This window comes from Engystomops pustulosus, chromosome 10 (assembly GCF_040894005.1).
Source record: "Engystomops pustulosus chromosome 10, aEngPut4.maternal, whole genome shotgun sequence".
Classification (NCBI taxonomy): Eukaryota; Metazoa; Chordata; class Amphibia; order Anura; family Leptodactylidae; genus Engystomops; species Engystomops pustulosus.
In genome coordinates this window covers 17,831,577-17,851,633 of record NC_092420.1, presented here as the reverse complement: position 1 = coordinate 17,851,633, position 20,057 = coordinate 17,831,577, and the positions used below count along the sequence as shown (strand labels likewise).

General features: G+C 42.5%; 1 protein-coding gene across 3 annotated transcripts in view; it reads right to left on the bottom strand.

Moving 5' to 3' along the window:
• Positions 1 to 20,057, bottom strand: part of PRICKLE2 (prickle planar cell polarity protein 2) — a 199,842-nt gene that overhangs the window by 13,600 nt on the left and 166,185 nt on the right. For 2 of the 3 annotated variants that reach the window (XM_072128392.1, XM_072128394.1), the window contains 4 exons: positions 15,935 to 16,072; positions 12,557 to 12,760; positions 10,327 to 10,513; positions 1,415 to 2,311 (listed from right to left, as the gene is read on the bottom strand). In XM_072128392.1, coding sequence (XP_071984493.1) covers positions 1,415 to 2,311; positions 10,327 to 10,513; positions 12,557 to 12,760; positions 15,935 to 16,072 — 1,426 coding nt within the window. The remainder of the gene's footprint in view (positions 1 to 1,414; positions 2,312 to 10,326; positions 10,514 to 12,556; positions 12,761 to 15,934; positions 16,073 to 20,057) is intronic. The other variant, XM_072128393.1, reaches the window with a different exon arrangement.

Sequence of the window (20,057 nt, the reverse complement as noted above, 5' to 3'; positions counted from 1 at the left end):
GCTGATGACTCAATTCCAAAAATGAAAGGAGGTAAAGTAAATACTTGGGAGATCGCAGATTTACTTGGCACATCTCGAAGAGAAGTGACCTTACACCTCTTGTCTGTAACAGATGTACGGGGCTTGACTCAGACAGTACCCCCGCTCCCCCCCCCCATGCTGCTATCCCCTATGAAGTTATACACGGCCAAGTCACACTAGGACAATAGTTCAAACAAGTTGAAGCACAAATACGCCCAAAGTAGATATTTTCACACAGGAAGCAAAGTCATGGTCAGGTTCCCTCATTGCTGAGTTGCAAGCTTGCAGTACAGTATCTGTTTGCTCTTCTATCAAATTTTGTCACCAAAATGACCTCCCTGCATACTCTCCCAATTTTCTGTGCAATGACTAACTGGGGTGAAGTTTTTGTACATCGGCCAAATCTGTTGGAATAGAAACTATGGCTTCTTAGAATGGTTGTTCTCGATGTATGGAACACGAGAAGGTCATCATCCAATAAATGGGCAATCACATTTTTTATGTGGCAACAAAAATTCTTGATATTGGAAGCACATCCCCTGGTGTAAACAAGGCACTGTGATGCCAACATAAAATTTATTGAAGTGATGCCAACCAATTAAGCTTTTATAGGAATGTCTGTTCACATCCATCACATATTCCATTAGAATCATGGAGTAAATTCCCCACCATGCAATTTTTGTAAAATAACTTGCACCATAAAGAAGCCCCGGAATTCTAATGTATTTAGTGGTTTCTCTTGGGCTACGTTGGTGCAGAAGTCCCTAATGCATGTTTGCTTACCCCAAGTTGGCCCATGTAAAAGCTCATTTTCACCCTGACTTTTGGGAAACCCTTTAGGGTTGAAAATCTAATAATGTGTTATTGTGAGTGCCAAAATGTAAAGTGACCCCTGTTATTGAATTCTCAGCAATGTCAGACTGGGGCTTCACAGTCCACCAGAGAAAATTATTATGTGATCCCACATTTCATCAACTACTACTTCAACTTCATCAACTGGCTTGTCTCCTGATGGACCTTTGGAGTCCAGTACTCTCATAAAGTCTCTGGTACTCTGGTGGACCAGTCCGACATCTCCCGACAGAGTGGAGGTTAAACACAGAAGACAGCTCTAGTTCTGGAAGCCCCAGCACTCCCATGTATTACATAGACAGCACACTGAGTATGCTAGGGATAATGTAATGCCTAACTTCGGCCATAATGGTGCCGCTGGGAAAACTTCCTCCGACTCCTCCCTGCAGAGGGGATCTCTATGATTATCCTATAATTAGAAGAATTTGGAAATTGTCCTATGCAGAATGCCTCCTTGACAATAACCTCAACTTCTACTTGCATCCAAAATACAATCATGCATTTGTTACCTATAACTTCAGAAACATTTGCGTATAATCACCTTCTCGAGTAGAAATACGTCGCGGGTTAGTCAGTGTAGTCTTTTCAATCTTGCTTTTCTCACCTGTTGCATTGGACAGGGCAAGCGACTCCATAGAACCTCTTGGAGTTTGTTCTGTCGGGGTTAACCCTTCAGTGAATTTAAGTGCATTGATTGGATGTCTTGTTCGACACTGCTGTGAATTCATGTTTTTGCCTTCCGGAACTCTTAGACTTGACCTTTGCTCATTAAAACTGTGACTGGACGCATCACTGAAGCTCTCCTGCTGCCTTAGTCTACCTTGGTAGTAGTCCTCTCTACCTTCCTGAGAGAAGCTCTCGCTGTGACTCATCATCGATAAGCTTCTTTTTTGGTTACTGAAATGCTTAGCCCACATGTCTGACTGGGCCCCTGCCCCTTGTCCAGGACTGTAAGATGTCCTTATGTTACACTGGCTGAGAAGTTGCAGAGGACTCTGAGACTGGCTTCTCTCCATCTTGTTGTTATAGTGGTAGAGTTCATCTCTGCTTCGCCATAGCTGTTCCCGGTTCAAACTTGGGTTTTGACTTGATACACTTAGCAAATCCATCTGCAGAGAAAGAGGATCGACATCGGTGGAAAGTCTATTAGAGGCTACATGTAACGGATTCATGTTGCTGTCTTCAAGCTTGGCTTTATTTTTACCAATTTTTGCACTACGACGGGACTCCTTTGCTCTGGCATTCTGGAAAGCAGAATCTGAGGAGTCTGATCCATTAGGGTCTTCACCAACACTGCAAGCTCTTGAGCAGAATATCTGCCCTTGCTTGGGTAAAAAAGGGCGTCCTAAGAGTGATTTTTTACAGTGGGCACAACAAAAACAGTTCTCTGTTGCATGCCAATGTTGGCCATCGTAGGTCATCTGTCCTTGGTCAATACCTGTAAATGAAAAATAAGGATTAATGGCTTGGAGATCTCATGGTTTACACATAATATGTCATGGCAGGAATTCAGAAAAACATCTACAATACAACACCTAACTTAACCTAACCTAAAACTAGACCTAACTAGCCAATGTATCCGAGTATATAATAGATGTCCTAAAATCACCCAACTGGATGTCTCCCATCCAATATACCTACCAAAGAATGCCTCTAGAACGCCTCAAATTTCCATCCTTATGCCTTAACTAGCAGAAGAGAACCCCTTTTTAGGAAGGTGATGTCATGACAATCAGCTGATCACCTTAGACCTTCTCCCAATGCTACCAGTAACCAGCTATGGCAATGGAAGGGAGTTATGTGGCTGCCATTTCGATAGAAGGATGACTTGATTCTGCTGAAGAAGCCCTCTGTTCTCCCAAGCTGAAAAGCCTCCTCTATAATATCTCTATTGCCAAATACATGAGCTCATTTTAAAATCAAAACCAAAATTTGGGGGGAGAAAATGAGCAAGAACTGGTCTAATGCTTATACAAAACATTCATTTTCATGGCTACAGCACATGGTAAAGACCCTTCTATGCCATTATGTCACAAAAAGTTAAGCAGGAGTGACAGTTTTTGTAAAATGACCCTAATGCGAAATAGGAGGCAATGCAGACAGGAAACTGGGGATAGGGGGGAGTACATCCGAGCCTCCACGTAAAATGACCTCTCAAAGTGAGATAATGATCACGTCTTCTGTTTTACTTATTTCTACAATAGAACAATTGACCAATTCTGGGCACAATCTATACTCCAGGTGCGTCGGGAAAAAATAGTTAATCCTGGAAGGGCAGCCGGTCTCAAGGAGTCAATTGAATCTAATTGGAAATTGACAAAGTTATACAAAGTTTTGAAATATTGAAAAATTTTGCTACCCCCCCCCCCCCCCCAAACTCTTACAACTGGCAGCCATATGCCCCAGAGATAAAATGTCCGACACTGTTTTCTCACTAATAAAGAAAAGCAAGGGCAGGATGTAAAAGATACTTCCAAAAAACACAGATGGGAAAGTGTTTTTCAAAGGAAAAGTCAACAATAGACCATGCTGTGAAAATGACTGGAGGTGACACTCAGAAATGTGAGCAATTACTGTTTAGCAGGAGAGACTCAAGATCAAAGTACATTTATAGAACTTGTATGGAGGAGAGAGACGGCAAGCTGGGTGGGCCAAACGCTCCCCATTTATCCTGTGTATTTATCCGACTGATCTGCCTACACTGCCTGCTAGGACCCAAACAAGTATACAAAACCTGACGTAGCTAAGCGTGCGTGTACGCAATCACTCCTACACATTGTATAGATGACTGGTGTTTGAAGTACTTGGCTCTCCATATTGAACCAATCTAGGTTTTTTTGGATGAAAAAATGACAAGTGGCCCACTATGTTTTTGATCAAAGGGCTCAATTTTAGTATCAAAATTGTACCAATCTGCAGCTAGAGCTGAGTCATCTACTGTACTGTGTGTCGAAGACCAGTTGGGGTTGTCTACAGTGAAGGTATAAGGCATGATGGTCTGTCCATCAAAGCTCAACGTATCAGCCGTACTAACACGTATAAAAAGTGGCAAAAAGAAACTAAAATGTGAATGCACAATGTGGAAAGCGACTGGTCATAGATCCCATTTTAGAAGAGAATTTTAGGAGAATGAATTGGAACCATTGTAGATGATCCATTTTCAAAATTGTGATGACTCTGATGTCCATGTACGTGTATGGACAAGATTAAGGTGGACGCCATAGACAGTTTACAGCTAATCTTCTATGTAGGCATGCCTGAGAAGGAGGAGTAGATGGCCCCTCTGGAAAATCTTCTCTGAGAAACACGGACATGTTGAATTGCAATTTTTCTCTAAAAGGGGCTTTCCGAGAATCCCCTTGGGGGCCACATTGGAAATAAAAAAGATCTCGTTCCATCGTTGCTCTGGTATTTCCGGCTTTTGGCACTCCACCGAGATCATGGCATCCACTTCAGCTAATGAGTGGACTTGTGGGACAACAAAGGAAGTGATCTACTATGGTCCATGTGATGAATTAGTTCAGGGTCCCGTTGACCAACAGGAGATAGACCTCTAAGTTGCCTTCAAACTGGATTGTCTATTACATAAATTCTGGGGACAATGATTTTGTTACTTCCTGGGCCCACCGTAGAATCCTCTGATGCTCTGGTGGGCCTGTCCAACCCTGTCTACGGGTAACTGCCTTGTCCTCAGGTGGGCAATCCTAGATTTAGATTTAGGTTGATGTAACCAGTAGGAGACAATTATTATGGGGACCCATCTGAGTAATCCCTTCCGTCACACTAACAGACGTAAACGGGAAGTAGTAGGATATATGTACTTACCGATTGCCCAAACTGCTGTTGATAGAAAGTGATGATAATTACACCAGCAGGAAAGACTATGAACCGCTAAAAATACCAGAAAAGGAGGTGAGTATCCTCCCATTTCTTGTGTGTGGGGACGTGGTTGAGTATCATAATGGGCCGCTCTTAATTCTATACCATAACTTTAATCCCTAAATTGATACGCCAGGCAGTTTATCTGATCCCCGGGTTAGGAGCTGCATGTGATCTTCTCCTGAGCTTATTTTAAGCGTCAGGGGATGGAGGAGGAAGAAGTACGATAAGAACATTTGATGCCCTAGGAAGCCGAACATTGACTGGTAAATCTGTACTTGACAGGGAGAACTATTCTGCGGCTCCGTGAGATTACAGGGTTTATGTCGGCGGAGAGCTATTTCTTGCCATCAATGTGGTTCCAATTCCGAAAGGCAAAAGACCTTCAGCTCTGGAGAAAGGCACCGCAACAAAGGGACACTTATTGCTGTGTATAAACAGGATGCATTGCCACTTTAGGTGAGGACTAATCAATCCAGCGTGTGGACCGGGGGACGTGCACAATTGTAGGTCTCAGCGCACAGGAATCCGGAGCTGTACATAATATAGTAGGGGGTCCTACAGTGAACTTCAGGCAATCAATATAAACCTTCTTAGGGACAGACCTGCAAATAATAGGTGCCAACCTGAATTCCTTAAAGGGGGGTTCTACGTTTCTGTTCAAATGGGCCCGTAAAATTACAAAGACCAAATTTGTGAATTTTTGAAGCCAGAATATTGTAAATGACTTCATACAATCCCCTACATGACTCTTATGATCTATTCATCGTCCGCTCTCCCTACACATGGCTTGGCAGAAGTTGCATGTATTTTATTTTTTCAATGGGGAAAAGAAAATAACTCTTTCAGCAACTTATCTCCCTTTGAGCCTGGGCCTGATATTGAAGCTCAACCTCATGTACATGTACAGAACTGAGCTGCAATACCTGACACAGCCTTTGGACTAGAGAGGCGCTGTATCTTCTAAAATCAGCCATGTTGTTCTAAATTCATACAACCTCTTTTTAGAAAATATGTCAGCAGGTATGACCATACAAAACTGCAGCCAGTACTGTGAAAATATTAAAGATATTCCAGGATTGTAGCTGGATTTGGTACACTGATGCATGTCCTCACACTTCTGTACTCTTAGCTCTCAACATTTAACTGCTTTTCACAGCACTTCTCATGGGGAATGAGTAAGCACATAAGTATTTCACAGTCCTACAAACACACAAAGGCATGAATACACAGCTCTCCAGGTACAATATCTAACACTGCTTGTAAAGAGCACAGCAGTGTGAGGACACATTTCCATAGCACTTGGAGAAGATACAATCCTGGAGTATAAATCAAATTTTCACAATTTTTCTGTAACTAAACATACAAAGGTATGATTACACATCTCTCCAGGGACAACACCTAACACTGTCTGCAAAGAGCACAGAGCACAGCAGTGTGAGGACACACCTCCATTGCTCTTTAAAAAGCTACAATCCTAGAAAATAAATACAGATATTAAAGTCCTGCTGCTACTAACTAAACAAAAGTATAATTACCCATCTCTCCAGGGACAACACCTAACACTGTTTGCACAGAGCACAGCAGTGTGAGGACACACCTCTATAGCTTTTGGAAAAGATAACCATTCCTGGAATATAAATCCATCTATCAAAGTCCTGCTGCTCTACAATCCTGGAGTATAAATCAAATTTTCACAATTTTTCCTGTAGCTACTGACTAAACAACACAAAGTTATAATAACACATCTCTCCATAGACAATACCTAACACTGTCTGCAGAGAGCAGAACACAGCAGTGTGAGGACACAACCACTGCTCTTGGAAAAGCTACAATCCTAGAATATAAATCCAGATATTACAGTCCTGCTGCTACTATCTAAACACACAACAGTGTAATTACCCATCTCTCCAGGGATAACACCTAACCCTGTTTGCACAGAGCACAGCAGTGTGAGGTCACACCTCCATGGCTTTTGGAAAAGATACCCATTCCTGGAATATAAATCCATATATCACACTTCTGCTGCCACTGAACAAACACACTAAGGTCTGATTACCCATCTCTCCAAGGACAATACCTTACCCTGTTTGCACAGAGCACAGCAGTGTGAGGACACACCTCCATAGCTTTTGGAAAAGATAACCATTCCTGGAATATAAATCCATCAATCATACTTCTTCTGCTACTGAACAAACACACAAAGGTCTGATTACCCATCTCTCCAAGGACAATAACTTACCCTGTTTGCACAGAGCAAAGCAGTGTGAGGACACACATAGATTTTGGAAAAGATACCCATTCCTGGAATATAAATCCATATATCACACTTCTGCTGCTACTGAACAAACACACTAAGGTCTGATTACCCATCTCTCCAAGGACAATAACTTACCCTGTTTGCACAGAGCACAGCAGTGTGAGGACACACATAACTTTTGGAAAAGATACCCATTCCTGGAATATAAATCCATCAATCATACTTCTTCTGCTACTGAACAAACACACAAGGGTCAGGTTACACATCTCTCCAGGGACAATACCTATTGCGTTTGTAGATTCCCTTTAATGCATTTGCTTCAACCCAAGTTAATAATCTGAGCGTCTCCCCCCACCCCGGGGTATATGACATCCATTTCCGTGGAGCAATAGATGTAGAAGTGTCTGCGGCTGTAGGAAATGAGGGTCTCGTACTGTAATAACATAACGTCTCCGGGGCTGCACTATTATACCAAACGCGTTCAATCCGTCCTTTCCGCGTGACGCACTACCGACACTATTTTAAAATGGAGCCGAAAGGGAAAATATGATTAGAAATGTAATACAGAACAAATGAGGCCAAAGATTGGGGACCTGCGCGTCGCCATATGTGAGATTTCCTATATCTCGATGCATAGTTACTGTAGCAACTAGCTACATCACGTTATATTTATAGCAGCCGCGATCTGCGGGGAGATAATGTATTCAGTACAACAAAATAATCCCCCCCCCCCCCCCGGGCGACAAGGTAACTGCGAAACGCTGTCAGTACTAATGATGAGAGATCGTAAGCGCCGTATAGCGCCATTATCGCCAGCCCTACCCCCATCCTGTGACACCGGGGCCCTATGACAACCCCTACTGATAACCAGGGACTTAATCCGTCACGTTTTCTGGGACGGATCATCCGCTGGGACATATTATACACTTATATCTGATTGTATCTCGTATATACGGTTATATATATTACCGTACGACACCTTCGCCTTAACAAAGATAAGATTGTGTACAATTTTTTTTTAAAGTCAAATGGAAATATCTCCGGTTTTTATGACTTCCACAGACCTCCCACGTTCACAGGCGTTCGGGGTGAGTCATATTGGAAAGAAAATGACTGCAAGACTCTGAGGGACAAGTTATTCTCCCAGCTCCAAGCGCTGCAGCAATTTCCTACCTAGAAGGTGCGGAAGTGTTCATCCTGAGCATGCTGGTACACGAATAGAATACCACAACTACAGTAAAGACTTGACGTAGCAGCAAAGAAGTAGATGGAATAGGCAGAATTTAGCATTTAAAGGGGAAATGTCACTAGATTTTACGCCACTAAACTACTAACCCTCCTCACATAGAATATAATCTACAGAATCGGAGATTCAGGCACTGAAAGATATAACTGGAAATGTGAGATGTAGGTAAAAATCCTATTCCCTACGTTTTGGTTCTACAAAATGAAAATCTTATCTTTAATATCACACCAAAATCATGCTACTAGGTGCTACAGAACAAAATACAGGGGTATCTGAAGTGAGCATCCACCTGCAGCCTCTAATCTTGACTCATTCCCAGGCAAAAGAGGAGATTCTTATCTTTAATAAGACACCAATATTAGGATTTTAAAACTATAGTACCAAAAATAAGGCATCTGAAGCAATGTCCTCACAGCAGCCTCTAAACATGACTCATCTCAGCCAAAAATTTGACTCTTCTCTGCTCATTGTCATATGACTTTTTTTTATAGATAAATGGATAAGATTTCACATAAAAGAGGGAATTCTAGAAAGGTATACTCTGCCTGAGGGGGTAGTATTTCAATGGGGTAAAATCTGATGACAGGTTCCCTTTAACAACCAACACATATTGAGCATCTATAAAAAGTTAATGTTTTTTTTTTTCAATGTAATCCAAAAAGCCAGATATTTTATGATATTTTTACACTTATACTATGTATTTCTACATATGTTTTTACTACTTCTTTTTACTCTTACATTTACATTTTACTCTGTATTCATGATTAGTAGGGGACCCCTTATGTTCACATACTCACAACCTATGTATTGGGATAACAATCCCCTATGCTGGGGCCCCCTCACACTGCAGGCCCCAGAGCAGCTGCTATGGCTGCTACCCCCGGGGTAAACCTCATGTAAAGCTGGAAATGTAGAGCTGAATAAAGGCACCATAAATTCCATATGATAACACAATTTTTAGATTTAGTGGTGCCCCATATACTCTGCCCCCCATAATATAATACCTACATCACTCCCTGGGCCCCTCGCTGGGGATGGCAGATACTTGTGAGGGATCATTATACCAGAACGACTAATCAGGGTCTCGCCGATGACAGTCGTCATTCCACTCCAGGACTACGGAATTGTAAATGTAGTGTTTTTCGATCATTTTGAGTAATTTCGGTGCCTATTTTCTGGCAATTGTAAGACTGAGTGTCTTCTAGTCTTCGCCTCTCATGTCTATATTTAGAGGGGCTACAATTTTGCGGGTAATGAATGTAGAATTGTTGATGATGGAACTATAAGTATTCTCCTGTAGGAATGATTTGAGGAAGGGGCTGATGACTTAGTGGGGTGATACGGGCTGATTATATACAGACATCGCCTAACACCCGAAATTCTGCCGAACAACAAGACCTATAATACCAGAAGAGGGTACACCTGAAGGCTACCATGAACCGATAAGGTGCAAACTGATGATTTTGGGGCAATTACTTTGCAAGTGGAACACATGGGGTATCCAAATGTCTCTTCTGACCCACCTTTAGGTGGAACATCTAGGCAATAATTAAAGGGGAATTCCAGGAGTAGGGGCAGGGGTGGCAAACCACCCACCCTTGCCCAAAAAAAAAGTGCCTTGCTCCGGTTCCCTGCTTGCACTGGGCCAGTAGTGTCGCTGGGTCACAGAACACCAATCTACAGCCTCACTGGACCACGCTAAGTTACTTCAGAAAAAGTGCAGTCCTGTGGTCCAAAAAGACTTAGAATTGAACAAAGTGAGGACCGTGACCCCATGGCACTTTCAACCGGGGGCAAATGGTGAGGACTGGATGTTCCAGAACAATGCCGGAACCGAGAGACCACCAATTCTTGGAATTCTTGGACCACCAATGTGAATAAGCATTGTGTAATACTCTATTTTTCCTGCGGAGGCACTGCAGAGATGCAGAACACTTCCTGTTAGCTTTCCACAGAGAATACACTCGATCACCGGGGCTCCCAACAAAAGGAGACCTTATAATTAAGAGACCCCTCTAACAAGTATGAATTGTCCAAAGCAGAATACCCCTTTCATGGTGAGTCTTACCTATATGCTGTGCACAGGTGTCACAATACTCTGCATATAAGGACTCGAAGCAGTTACAGCAGTACGGACGTCCTTCCTTCATGATGTATCTCTGTCCCCCGAGCACTGTTTCACATTCAAAGCAACAAAAGTGTTTCATATGCCAGTGTCTTCCCTCCGCTTCTGTACATTCGTCTGCAAAAATAATCTAACAGAGGACCAACAATCAGTATCAACAAAGTAGAAAAAACATAGGCATCTATAGAGAGTCTCAAATTCCCTACGCAAACTTAAAATGAAAAAGATGAATTTTGGATCTTTGTACCTGCCTCTAGAGGGAGCTAGAGAGCTAACTGCATACTGTTACTGTATATCATAGATTTTAATGTATAACCAGTATGCAGTCATCTCCACAGCTCCCCCTAGTGATAGGAATCCAGGATTTATAATTTTACGTTAAAGCTAATCACAGTTGTGCAACTTTTTTGTCATTTTTTCATTACTACGGATTACTTATCTCTTGATACTGTCCTAAATGTTGTTTTTGTGTCTGCTATAATTTACAGCTCTCATGAAAACATCACTTTATTGTTCATTCCACTGACGTGTTTCACTTAGGGGAGAAGCCGCAAACCACAATACACCAAAAAAGTCATCAGCACATGTCCCCGAGGCTCAGCTTAATCCTGCTTTATCCTATCAAGGGATGGATTGTGGACGAATATTGCTGAGCTGTGACATGAGGAGGTGAGATAAAGACGGCCGCTAGTCCTCACCATCTCACCAGGACATATATCAAGTGAAGAATTTCCCAGAACATCTGTATAGCCTGTGACCCGTGGGCATTGAACACAATACGACCCTTCAATAACACGCCGACGATCAATACTCACGTAGTGTGTTACTCGCTACGGGGAATAGTAAAGTCTTTCAATAACGAAGGGATTTGGGAAAAAAGAGGAAAGATTTTTTTTATATTTTTCGACATGATGAGTTACTGTATGAGTGAAATGTGCCAAAAACACACTTGTCTGCGAGACTATAAATTAGACAGAATTCGGAAAGTTTTCACCACATAAATAGGTCCTAAAGTAAACCTCTTCCATCAAGTTTCTTGTTAAAATAAATTTTCCCCTTTTTTATGATTCTGTTATTGAATGACATTGTAATGAACGTAAAAAACTCGTACGGGATCTGTAATTGTAACCATTACACGGAACCCAAGAGGGAAGTGACAGAATGTGCTTTAAGAATTTTTAAAGGAGTCAGTTGGTGCCCATAGCCAATCTGAGCTCAGCTTTTATATGCCGTTGCAAAATGAAAACTGAGCTGTGATTGGTTGATTTGAAAACAAAAGGCCGTCTAAACGAGATGTCGGGTAAACACCATCTCTGCCGACTCTCCTACACAAATGGATCATCAGCTTCTTCTCTGGTAGAACAGAAAGAAAATCATCTTTATCTCTCCTCACATCTATCTTGCGGGTCAGGAGGCTCCACACAAATTGTTGACAGAACACTTAAAATGTGACTTGTTCGGCCAACATAAATCTAATGTGTATGGCCAGTTTAGTTCTTTAATAAATGAGGCCTAGTCTAGGGTTTGTTGGGTGGGCCATGATTAAGAACATCAAACCGAGAAAGACAAGCTCCGCCCCTCGATATTTGCAGTCATCATGATAAACCAGGAATGGTTACTCATAGATCCAGTCATCGCAACTGTGTTAAAATCTTCTAAAATCTGATTATTTAATTATGCTAATGAGCCAGGAGGGCCCTGAGGGGAGTTACCAGAGCCCCTCCGTCCTGCAGCTTCACAGGCTGTTAGACTGTCTCACCTTCCTAGCTCCCTGAGCACTTTCCCCTACCTCTGCCTGCACAGAGGGAAGTGCTCCAGCCTGTAAGTCTATTTTGGTAACTGCCCAAGTAGCCCTTCAGACTCATTAGCATAATTTTACCAATTGATTTTAGACAGAAGGAGGCCATGGCTAACAAATATAAGAAGATTATCACAGTCACGGTGCCTGAATATTTCAGTAATTGTCTCTGATTTTCTTTCTTTTTCCAACACAACAGAAGGAAATTTCTGAAAAAAACTGGTGACCCCCCCAAGTGGGTGGGTGGAGTAGGTAGCCCCCTACTGAGGGTTTTGCCTTTAATTGCTCAAGAGAACAGCTACAATTGGAGCTAATCTAAGCTAATACATACAAAGTGAAGCAGTGTAGATAAGGACAGACACGATCTGCACTCACCTCATCACACGCCGCGCAGCGAGGCTTCAGGCACTCAGCGTGATGTCTGCCGCAGTAGATCTTCCCATCTTGATAGAAGTATATGAGGTCGACCAGCAGTTCGTTACATATCGTACACACGAAACACTGCGGGTGCCAACAAACGCCGTGCCCGGCTCTAGATGCAAAAACGGCTATGTCCCCTCCATTGATCTGTCCTCCACACTGCAGAGCGAGAGACAATTGTGACGTCATGTGACTTATACCTAGAAATCAATTCATTGTCAAAGGGGCGGGGCTGTGATAACTTATTAGATATTGTGTGGAACTTGAATTTTAGGTGGGGTTGCATTGCGAAAACGGAACATTTCCCACCCCACAAAGGAATCTCGTAGTCCAAGAGTCGTGACAATGAAGAATATCCTGCCAGCGGGGGCCGCGGCCATGTTATCGAATCCTTGAGCACACCAGGATCCATCCCAACTTGACATGATTGTATTTCTCATTATTTAGCTGTACAGGTCATTAATTTGCTCCCAGGGAGGCTATTAGGGTTTTTTTTTGTATCCAGAGCGCCTGCATTTAATAACACAAATTGCTTTGCCGTAAGATCCCGCTCCGAATGTGATGCCTCAGGATTTCTATCCTCCTCAGGGGGCCTGTCCGGCTAAAGACGATAAAGAAGGTCTGAACGGCAACATCTCGCGTGCCAAGATTATAGGAGGGGATAATGTTCTTATAAAAAGAAGGATTGAGCAACAAAATGGGAGCTGTGACTAAACTCCTCATCACGGCTCTCGTAACAGCGCAACGGTAATTAAAAACCGTCGTAAAACCCAATGTAAGGGAAAAAAACCTGCGAGCGATAAAAAGGTAAACGGAAAACGGGGCAGAAACGAGATCAGTGAGGAATAAAAAAAGAATCTACAATGTAATCCCTCCGCCGATACATTGTTACACATTTTATGCAAATCACCTTTAATTGCAAATTCCGGGAGAAAGTGGTCATCTTTTTTTTTTATTTTTAAATTAGAAAAACTAATATAAGGAGATTATGTGATTTGGAAAATGTCGGGTCGTTTAGTCGCGTCCTCATTTCCCCCTCCGGCTCTAATTTATGAGTCGATAACTAGATTACGTTTGCCTCTGTATTTTATGAGCAATTTATTGGCTTACAATGAGGAAGGTTCTAGAAAATGTGTGAAATGTGTGGGTCAGTGACTCCTTAAATGACTCTACTTTTGCTAAAGCCGACGTCAGAACATCTTTTCTTATTGAGTGTTCCTCTGTTATTCCTCCTAGAAATGTGCTACAGTGTTTAACCCCCTCTCTGATGACGGGCCCGGTCCGGGACTCGAAATGCGCCTCATTGTTTATATATTTTAATTACGTGTACTTTAAGCATTTTATAAATTAAAGCTTATATCTTTCCACGAACTGCAGCGCCCGAATCAGAGATTTTTTGGAGCAAACTTTTAGCTCCAAGACCCTGTTGGAGATGTACCCCCTCTCTTGTCATAGGGGAGAGTCTCTTACACAATTGGACCCTATCAACACTTATAGAACAATAGGGGTCATTTATCTTTGCACTTTTTGCGCCTCTACTACATCCTTTTTTTTTTGCGCCTCATTTGTCTTTGTAGTCTCAGCTTTTTGTGAAATGCAGGTTTTTTGGAGACTTTTTAGGTGCAAATTTTTGCGCAACTCATAAGCATGTTCATGGCTGGATTGTTTTTGCACAATTATTTGCAACCAATCAATGTTAAATTAGGTAGATGTTAAACATCTGGAAGCAGGAGAAATACAAAGACAAACTAGGCGAAAACCAGGAAACTGCTACACTGCTGGAAAAAGGTGCAAAAATTGGGACAATACCCAGATGTGCCGAAAAAGTCACTAAAATACAACCAAAAAAAAACCTGCAACAGACTAAAGAAATATCTACCCCATTGTCTCTGTCTGTGTAGAGACTCCCAGAATAGATGCGTCATCAATATTTTTCCAAGAGGCATAAAAGGTCCCCCCCCCCAGAAAGCTACTGCTGTTGGGGTAACATCTGTCAATGTCTACAGTCTGAACCTAATCCCTCTTATGCACTGGGCTCAGGGACACACAGAATGGGTTGTAGGTGTCAGACACTAGCCAGAGGCATCTGCAATTACAGCCCATTTCTGTAAAGAAAATTCTAGACAAGGTATCTCCGTCTATGGCACCTCATGCATTGTGCTATATACAATTCAGTCCCTCGAGCACTGATCTGAGGGTCCACAGCTGTGGGCGGCACAAGTCTGTACAGGTTCCTATATAGACTTAAAGGGGATATTCTGGGAATAGAACTACCTACCTGTATTTACTCACTTAGTTCTCCCTCCCGGGTAGCTTTGCTTTTTTAGGATAACTCATCTGGTCTGAGGGACCAGGAATCAGTACCTTTACACTGTATTATAGTTATGGATCGAGAGCTGGATTCATGACATCCAGCTCCTCAGAAATCTCTGTATGCGCATGCGCTGTACAGCAGTAACTGTGACTGAGGGGGCTGGAGGTCTTCAGTACAGCAGCATGAATCCAGCCTCAGGTCATGTACTGTATTCACTGCGGAGTGTAATAACTTACTTTTTCATTCCTGGTTGCCCTGTTTTCAAAATAATTAAAGGGACCAGGAACCAGTATCTTTACATTGCCTTACAATGACTCCCCCTCCCGAGAGTTGCAGCATCGTTGCGTTATGTGACTGAGTTCTGGATTCATGATCATGTACTGAAGACATCCAGGCTCCTCAGTCAAATCAAGGTGAAAAAACATCTCTGTCAGTAACTGTGACTGAGGGGGCTGGATGTCCTCAGTACAGCAGTAGGACCCTCTGGTCATATAATGTATTCACCGCTGAGTGATTTTATTTACTACATCCCCCCGCCCCCCCCTTCCTAATTGCTCTGTTGCTAAAATGATTAATCTGGTCCAAGGGACCAGGAGCCAGTAGCTTTACATTGCCTTACAATGATTCCCCCTTCCGAGAGTTAGATTATCATAGCATTATGTGACCACAGGCTGGATTTATGCTCCTGTACTGAAAACATCTAGCCCCCTCAGACACAGAAAGGTGAATGCGTTAAGGTAGTGACTGTGACTGATGGGACTGGATGTCCTCAGTACAGAAGCATCAATCCAGTCTCTGAGCATTCTGTAATTAAAGACCAAATATCATCTAAAATGGTTACTGTCAAGAATGAGGAAGGTTGGCTGAAAGAACAGCACCACCCTTGTCCACAGGTAGTGCCCGGTATTGCATCTCAACTTTACTGCATAGCAATAATTGATGTAGAGTCAGATCCAGAAGAAGACACTTGTCAGTAATCAGATATGGAGACGTCTGTATGAGGCATCACAATCCTTTACCTGTTCGCAGATGGCTCCGGTCATAGTCACCGGGAAAGGCCTGACATTCCCTCGTCCCAAATTCTCCCGTTTTCTTTGGTTGCTGAACAGCTTGAGCTCTCTCTTCTCTTCCTCATCCAGAGAGTTGCAGTAGCGGACCTGCAAGGAGAAAGATTTCAGCTCTCAAACCTTCCGCAACGATATGAGTCAAGTCACAGACAGATGTTCTAGATTTTTAGGAGACCTGAAGCTATTGATTTACAAAGGGAAGGAAGGAGTTAACTGTAAAGTATTAGATGTGGAAAGTCATGGATGGGTATCCTGAGAAGAAGCCATCATTATAAAATCGTGAGCTACCCCCCATTATTTGGTATGAAATATTAAAGGAAATCTACCACCAGGATGAAGGATTGTAAACCAAGCACATTGGCATGCAGATGTGTGCCCCCTTTGCCACTGTATGCTCTTCTTTCAGCTTCTTAAGCCCTAGCTTTTACGGGGGAAAAAAGTTTTAAAAAATATGCAAATGAGCCTGCGGGGCACCAGTTCGATAGATGTCAATGGAGTCTGGAGCCGCTCAGGCTTATTTGCATAATTGTTAAAACTTTTTTTTTTTTTTTTTTAAAACAAGGGCATTAGAAGCTAAAAGAACAGCAGGTCTTGGTAGAGGAGGCACACACCAGCATGTAAGTGTGCTTGGTTTACAATCCTTCATCCTGGTGGTAGATTTCTTTTAAACTGGATGTCCTCAGATCCAAGTGCAACAGAAGAGAAAATCTATGGCCTGGATGCAAAGTATATCCTTAAACTAAACAGTCTCTTTACGCAGCAGGTTGCCTCCAGAAAACATGGCTTTTTTCTTCCAAAAACAGCGCCACAATTATCCACAGGCTGTGCATGGAATTGCATGTAGCCAATGCAAATTGATGTCAAAAGAGCTGAGCTGCAGTACCAGCTGCAGCCTGATGAGATGGGTGGCGCTGTTTGAGAAGAAAAAGCCATGCTATAGTTATACTGGACAGCTCACCTACATGGAACAGAGCATGCTGAGATGAATCGTGTTGTCATGGTGCTCCATCCTTAAGCGCTCAGTGTTATCTGTGCTTTCGGCATAGTGAACATCTCACGACACACCAGGGATCGGAAGACAATAGTAATGTCAATTAGAGATATTATTTAAGACTGTTCTATGCCTGCGCGGATCTTATTGCGTATCACAGAGCATTGTGCCTGAACCAACAAGGCAATAAATAGCAAATCTGTGTTGAGGCATTAAAAATTGAAAATGAAGCTGCAATAAGACATTACACTGCATCTACCGCGGAGAAAATGTCTCTGTGTGATTCATATAACATTCTCCAGATAGAGACTGAGGCAGGAATGGAGGATCCAGCTGCTTATTGTCAATATCACATATATATCGCTAGTCCTGGGTGTATCCACAAAGTCTAAGAACAAAGTCTGTATGCTGTGTATATATATGTGTATAATCATCTCAGCTCCTTCTGCTCTATAACATGCTGCCTGCATATAGTACACTATGAACAATCTGCTCAGCTCCTCCTGCTCTATAACATGCTGCCTGCAGATAGGACACTATGTACAATCTGCTCAGCTCCTCCTGCTCTATAACATGTTGCCTGCAGATAGGATACTATGTACAATGTGCTCAGCCCCTCCTGCTCTATAACATGCTGCCTGCAGATAGGACACTATGTACAATGTGCTCAGCCCCTCCTGCTCTATTAATGCTTCCTGCAGATAGGACACTATGTACAATCTGCTCAGCCCCTCCTGCTCTATATCATTCTGCCTGCAGATAGGACACTATGTACAATCTGCTCAGCTCCTCCTGCTCTATAACGTGCTGCCTGTAGATAGGACACTATGTAACATCAGCTCTGTTCCCCCTGCTCTATAACATGCTGCCTGCAGATAGGACACTATGCAACATCAGCTCTGTTCCTCCTGCTCTATAAATGCTTCCTACAGATAGGACACTATGTACTATCTGCTCAGCCCCTCCTGCTCTATATCATTCTGCCTGCAGATAGGACACTATGTACAATCTGCTCAATCCCCTCCTGCTCTATAACATTCTGCCTGCAGATAGGAGACTATGTACAATCTGCTCAGCTCCTCCTGCTCTATACCATGCTGCCTGCAGATAGGACACTATGTAACATCAGCTCTGTCCCTCCTGCTCTATAACATGCTGACTGCAGATAGGACACTATGTACAATCTGCTCAGCTCCTCCTGCTCTATAACATACTGCCTGCAGATAGGATACTATGTAACATCAGCTCTGTTCCTCCTGCTATATAAATGCTTCCTGCAGATAGGACACTATGTACTATCTGCTCAGCCCCTCCTGCTCTATATTATTCTGCCTGCAGATAGGACACTATGTACAATCTGCTCAGCTCCTCCTGCTCTATAACATGCTGCCTGCAGATAGGACACTATGTAACATCAGCTCTGTTCCCCCTGCTCTATAACATGCTGCCTGCAGATAGGACACTATGTAACATCAGCTCTGTTCCTCCTGCTCTATAACATGCTGACTGCAGATAGGACACTATGTACAATCTGCTCAGCTCCTCCTGCTCTATAACATACTGCCTGCAGATAGGATACTATGTAACATCAGCTCTGTTCCTCCTGCTCTATACCATGCTGCATGCAGATAGGACACTATGTACAATATTCTCACCCCTCCTGCTCTATAACATGCTGCCTGCAGATAGGACACTATGTACAATATTCTCACCCCTCCTGCTCTATAACATGCTGCCTGCAGATAGGACACTATGTACAATCTGCTCAGCTCCTCCTGCTCTATAACATGCTGCCTGCAGATAGGACACTATGTACAATCTATTAAGCTCCTCTATGACATGCAAACTTCTAAGACTTCTAAATAATTAGAGGGAGTCAAAACTTCAAGGTCATATGGAGGAGGAAAGATACAACTATATATAATCAAATTGTAATATCATTTATTTAGCCATTACACACACACAGTGCCCAAAATGTTCATAATTACTAAGCCGCGCCAATCCCTGTAACAGGTGGCACCATAAGAATGACTGTGTGATTGACAGGTTCTTGTGCGGAGAACATGAAGGAATTTCCTCTGTGGAGCAACATCAAAGGGATGAGGCTTAAACCCGTTTGTCAGAGAAGCCAGATACATAGGTTTGTATAACACAAGGTCGGTCAAGTCAGTGACATGGAAAAGACCCCATAATCTTTACTTCATGTGGGGTAGATGATATTTCTTAAAAATGAAGAGTATCCAACAGAGAGTAGTGTAATATTCTTTGTATGTGTCTTCCAAACTATGCCCTAAGGATGAGGATTAGAGGAACGTATATCTGATATTGAATGACCCATAATGGGTGGAGATCCTCAACTACGGTAACAAGCTGGTCATAATATCAGTGGATAAATGTAAAAAACAATCCTATGTAGACAAGGAACTATGATGCTTCCATGTGTGTATGAGATGACGTGAAGGAGTAATGTAGCAAATATTGGTTGGATTCCATGTTTTAGATGAAGCAGGTCTGAGGAACCTGAAGACCTGAAGATGACAAAAAGTTGTTCATGGATGAATTCTCTCAAATGTGTAGATTATACGTCCATAGATGTTATGAAGGTTCTATCCGGAATTGAATAATTTATCAGGTCAAAGCTTTTTCTCCTATATAAACAGGGAACTATGGTGCTTCCATGTGTGTATGAGATGACGTGAAGGAGCAATGTAGCGAATATTGGTTGGATTCCATGTTTTAGAAGAAGCAGGTTTGAGAAACCTGAAGACCTGAAGATGACAAAAAGTTGCTCATGGATGAATTCTCTCAAATGTGTACCTTGAACTTCCATAGATGTTATGAAGCTCCTATCCTAAACTGAAAACAGTTTTTTTTAGAGGTGGCTTGAAGGATGAACACAATATTGACCGGGTTTGGATGAATCAAACAAGAAGATCATCTAAAAGGTGGCCATACGAGTGTAATAATTTATCAGGTCAAAGCCTTTCCTTCTATCTAGACAAGGAACTATGGTGCTTCCATGTTTGTATGAGATGACATAAGGAGCAATGTAGCACATATTGGTTGGATTCCATGTTTAAGAAG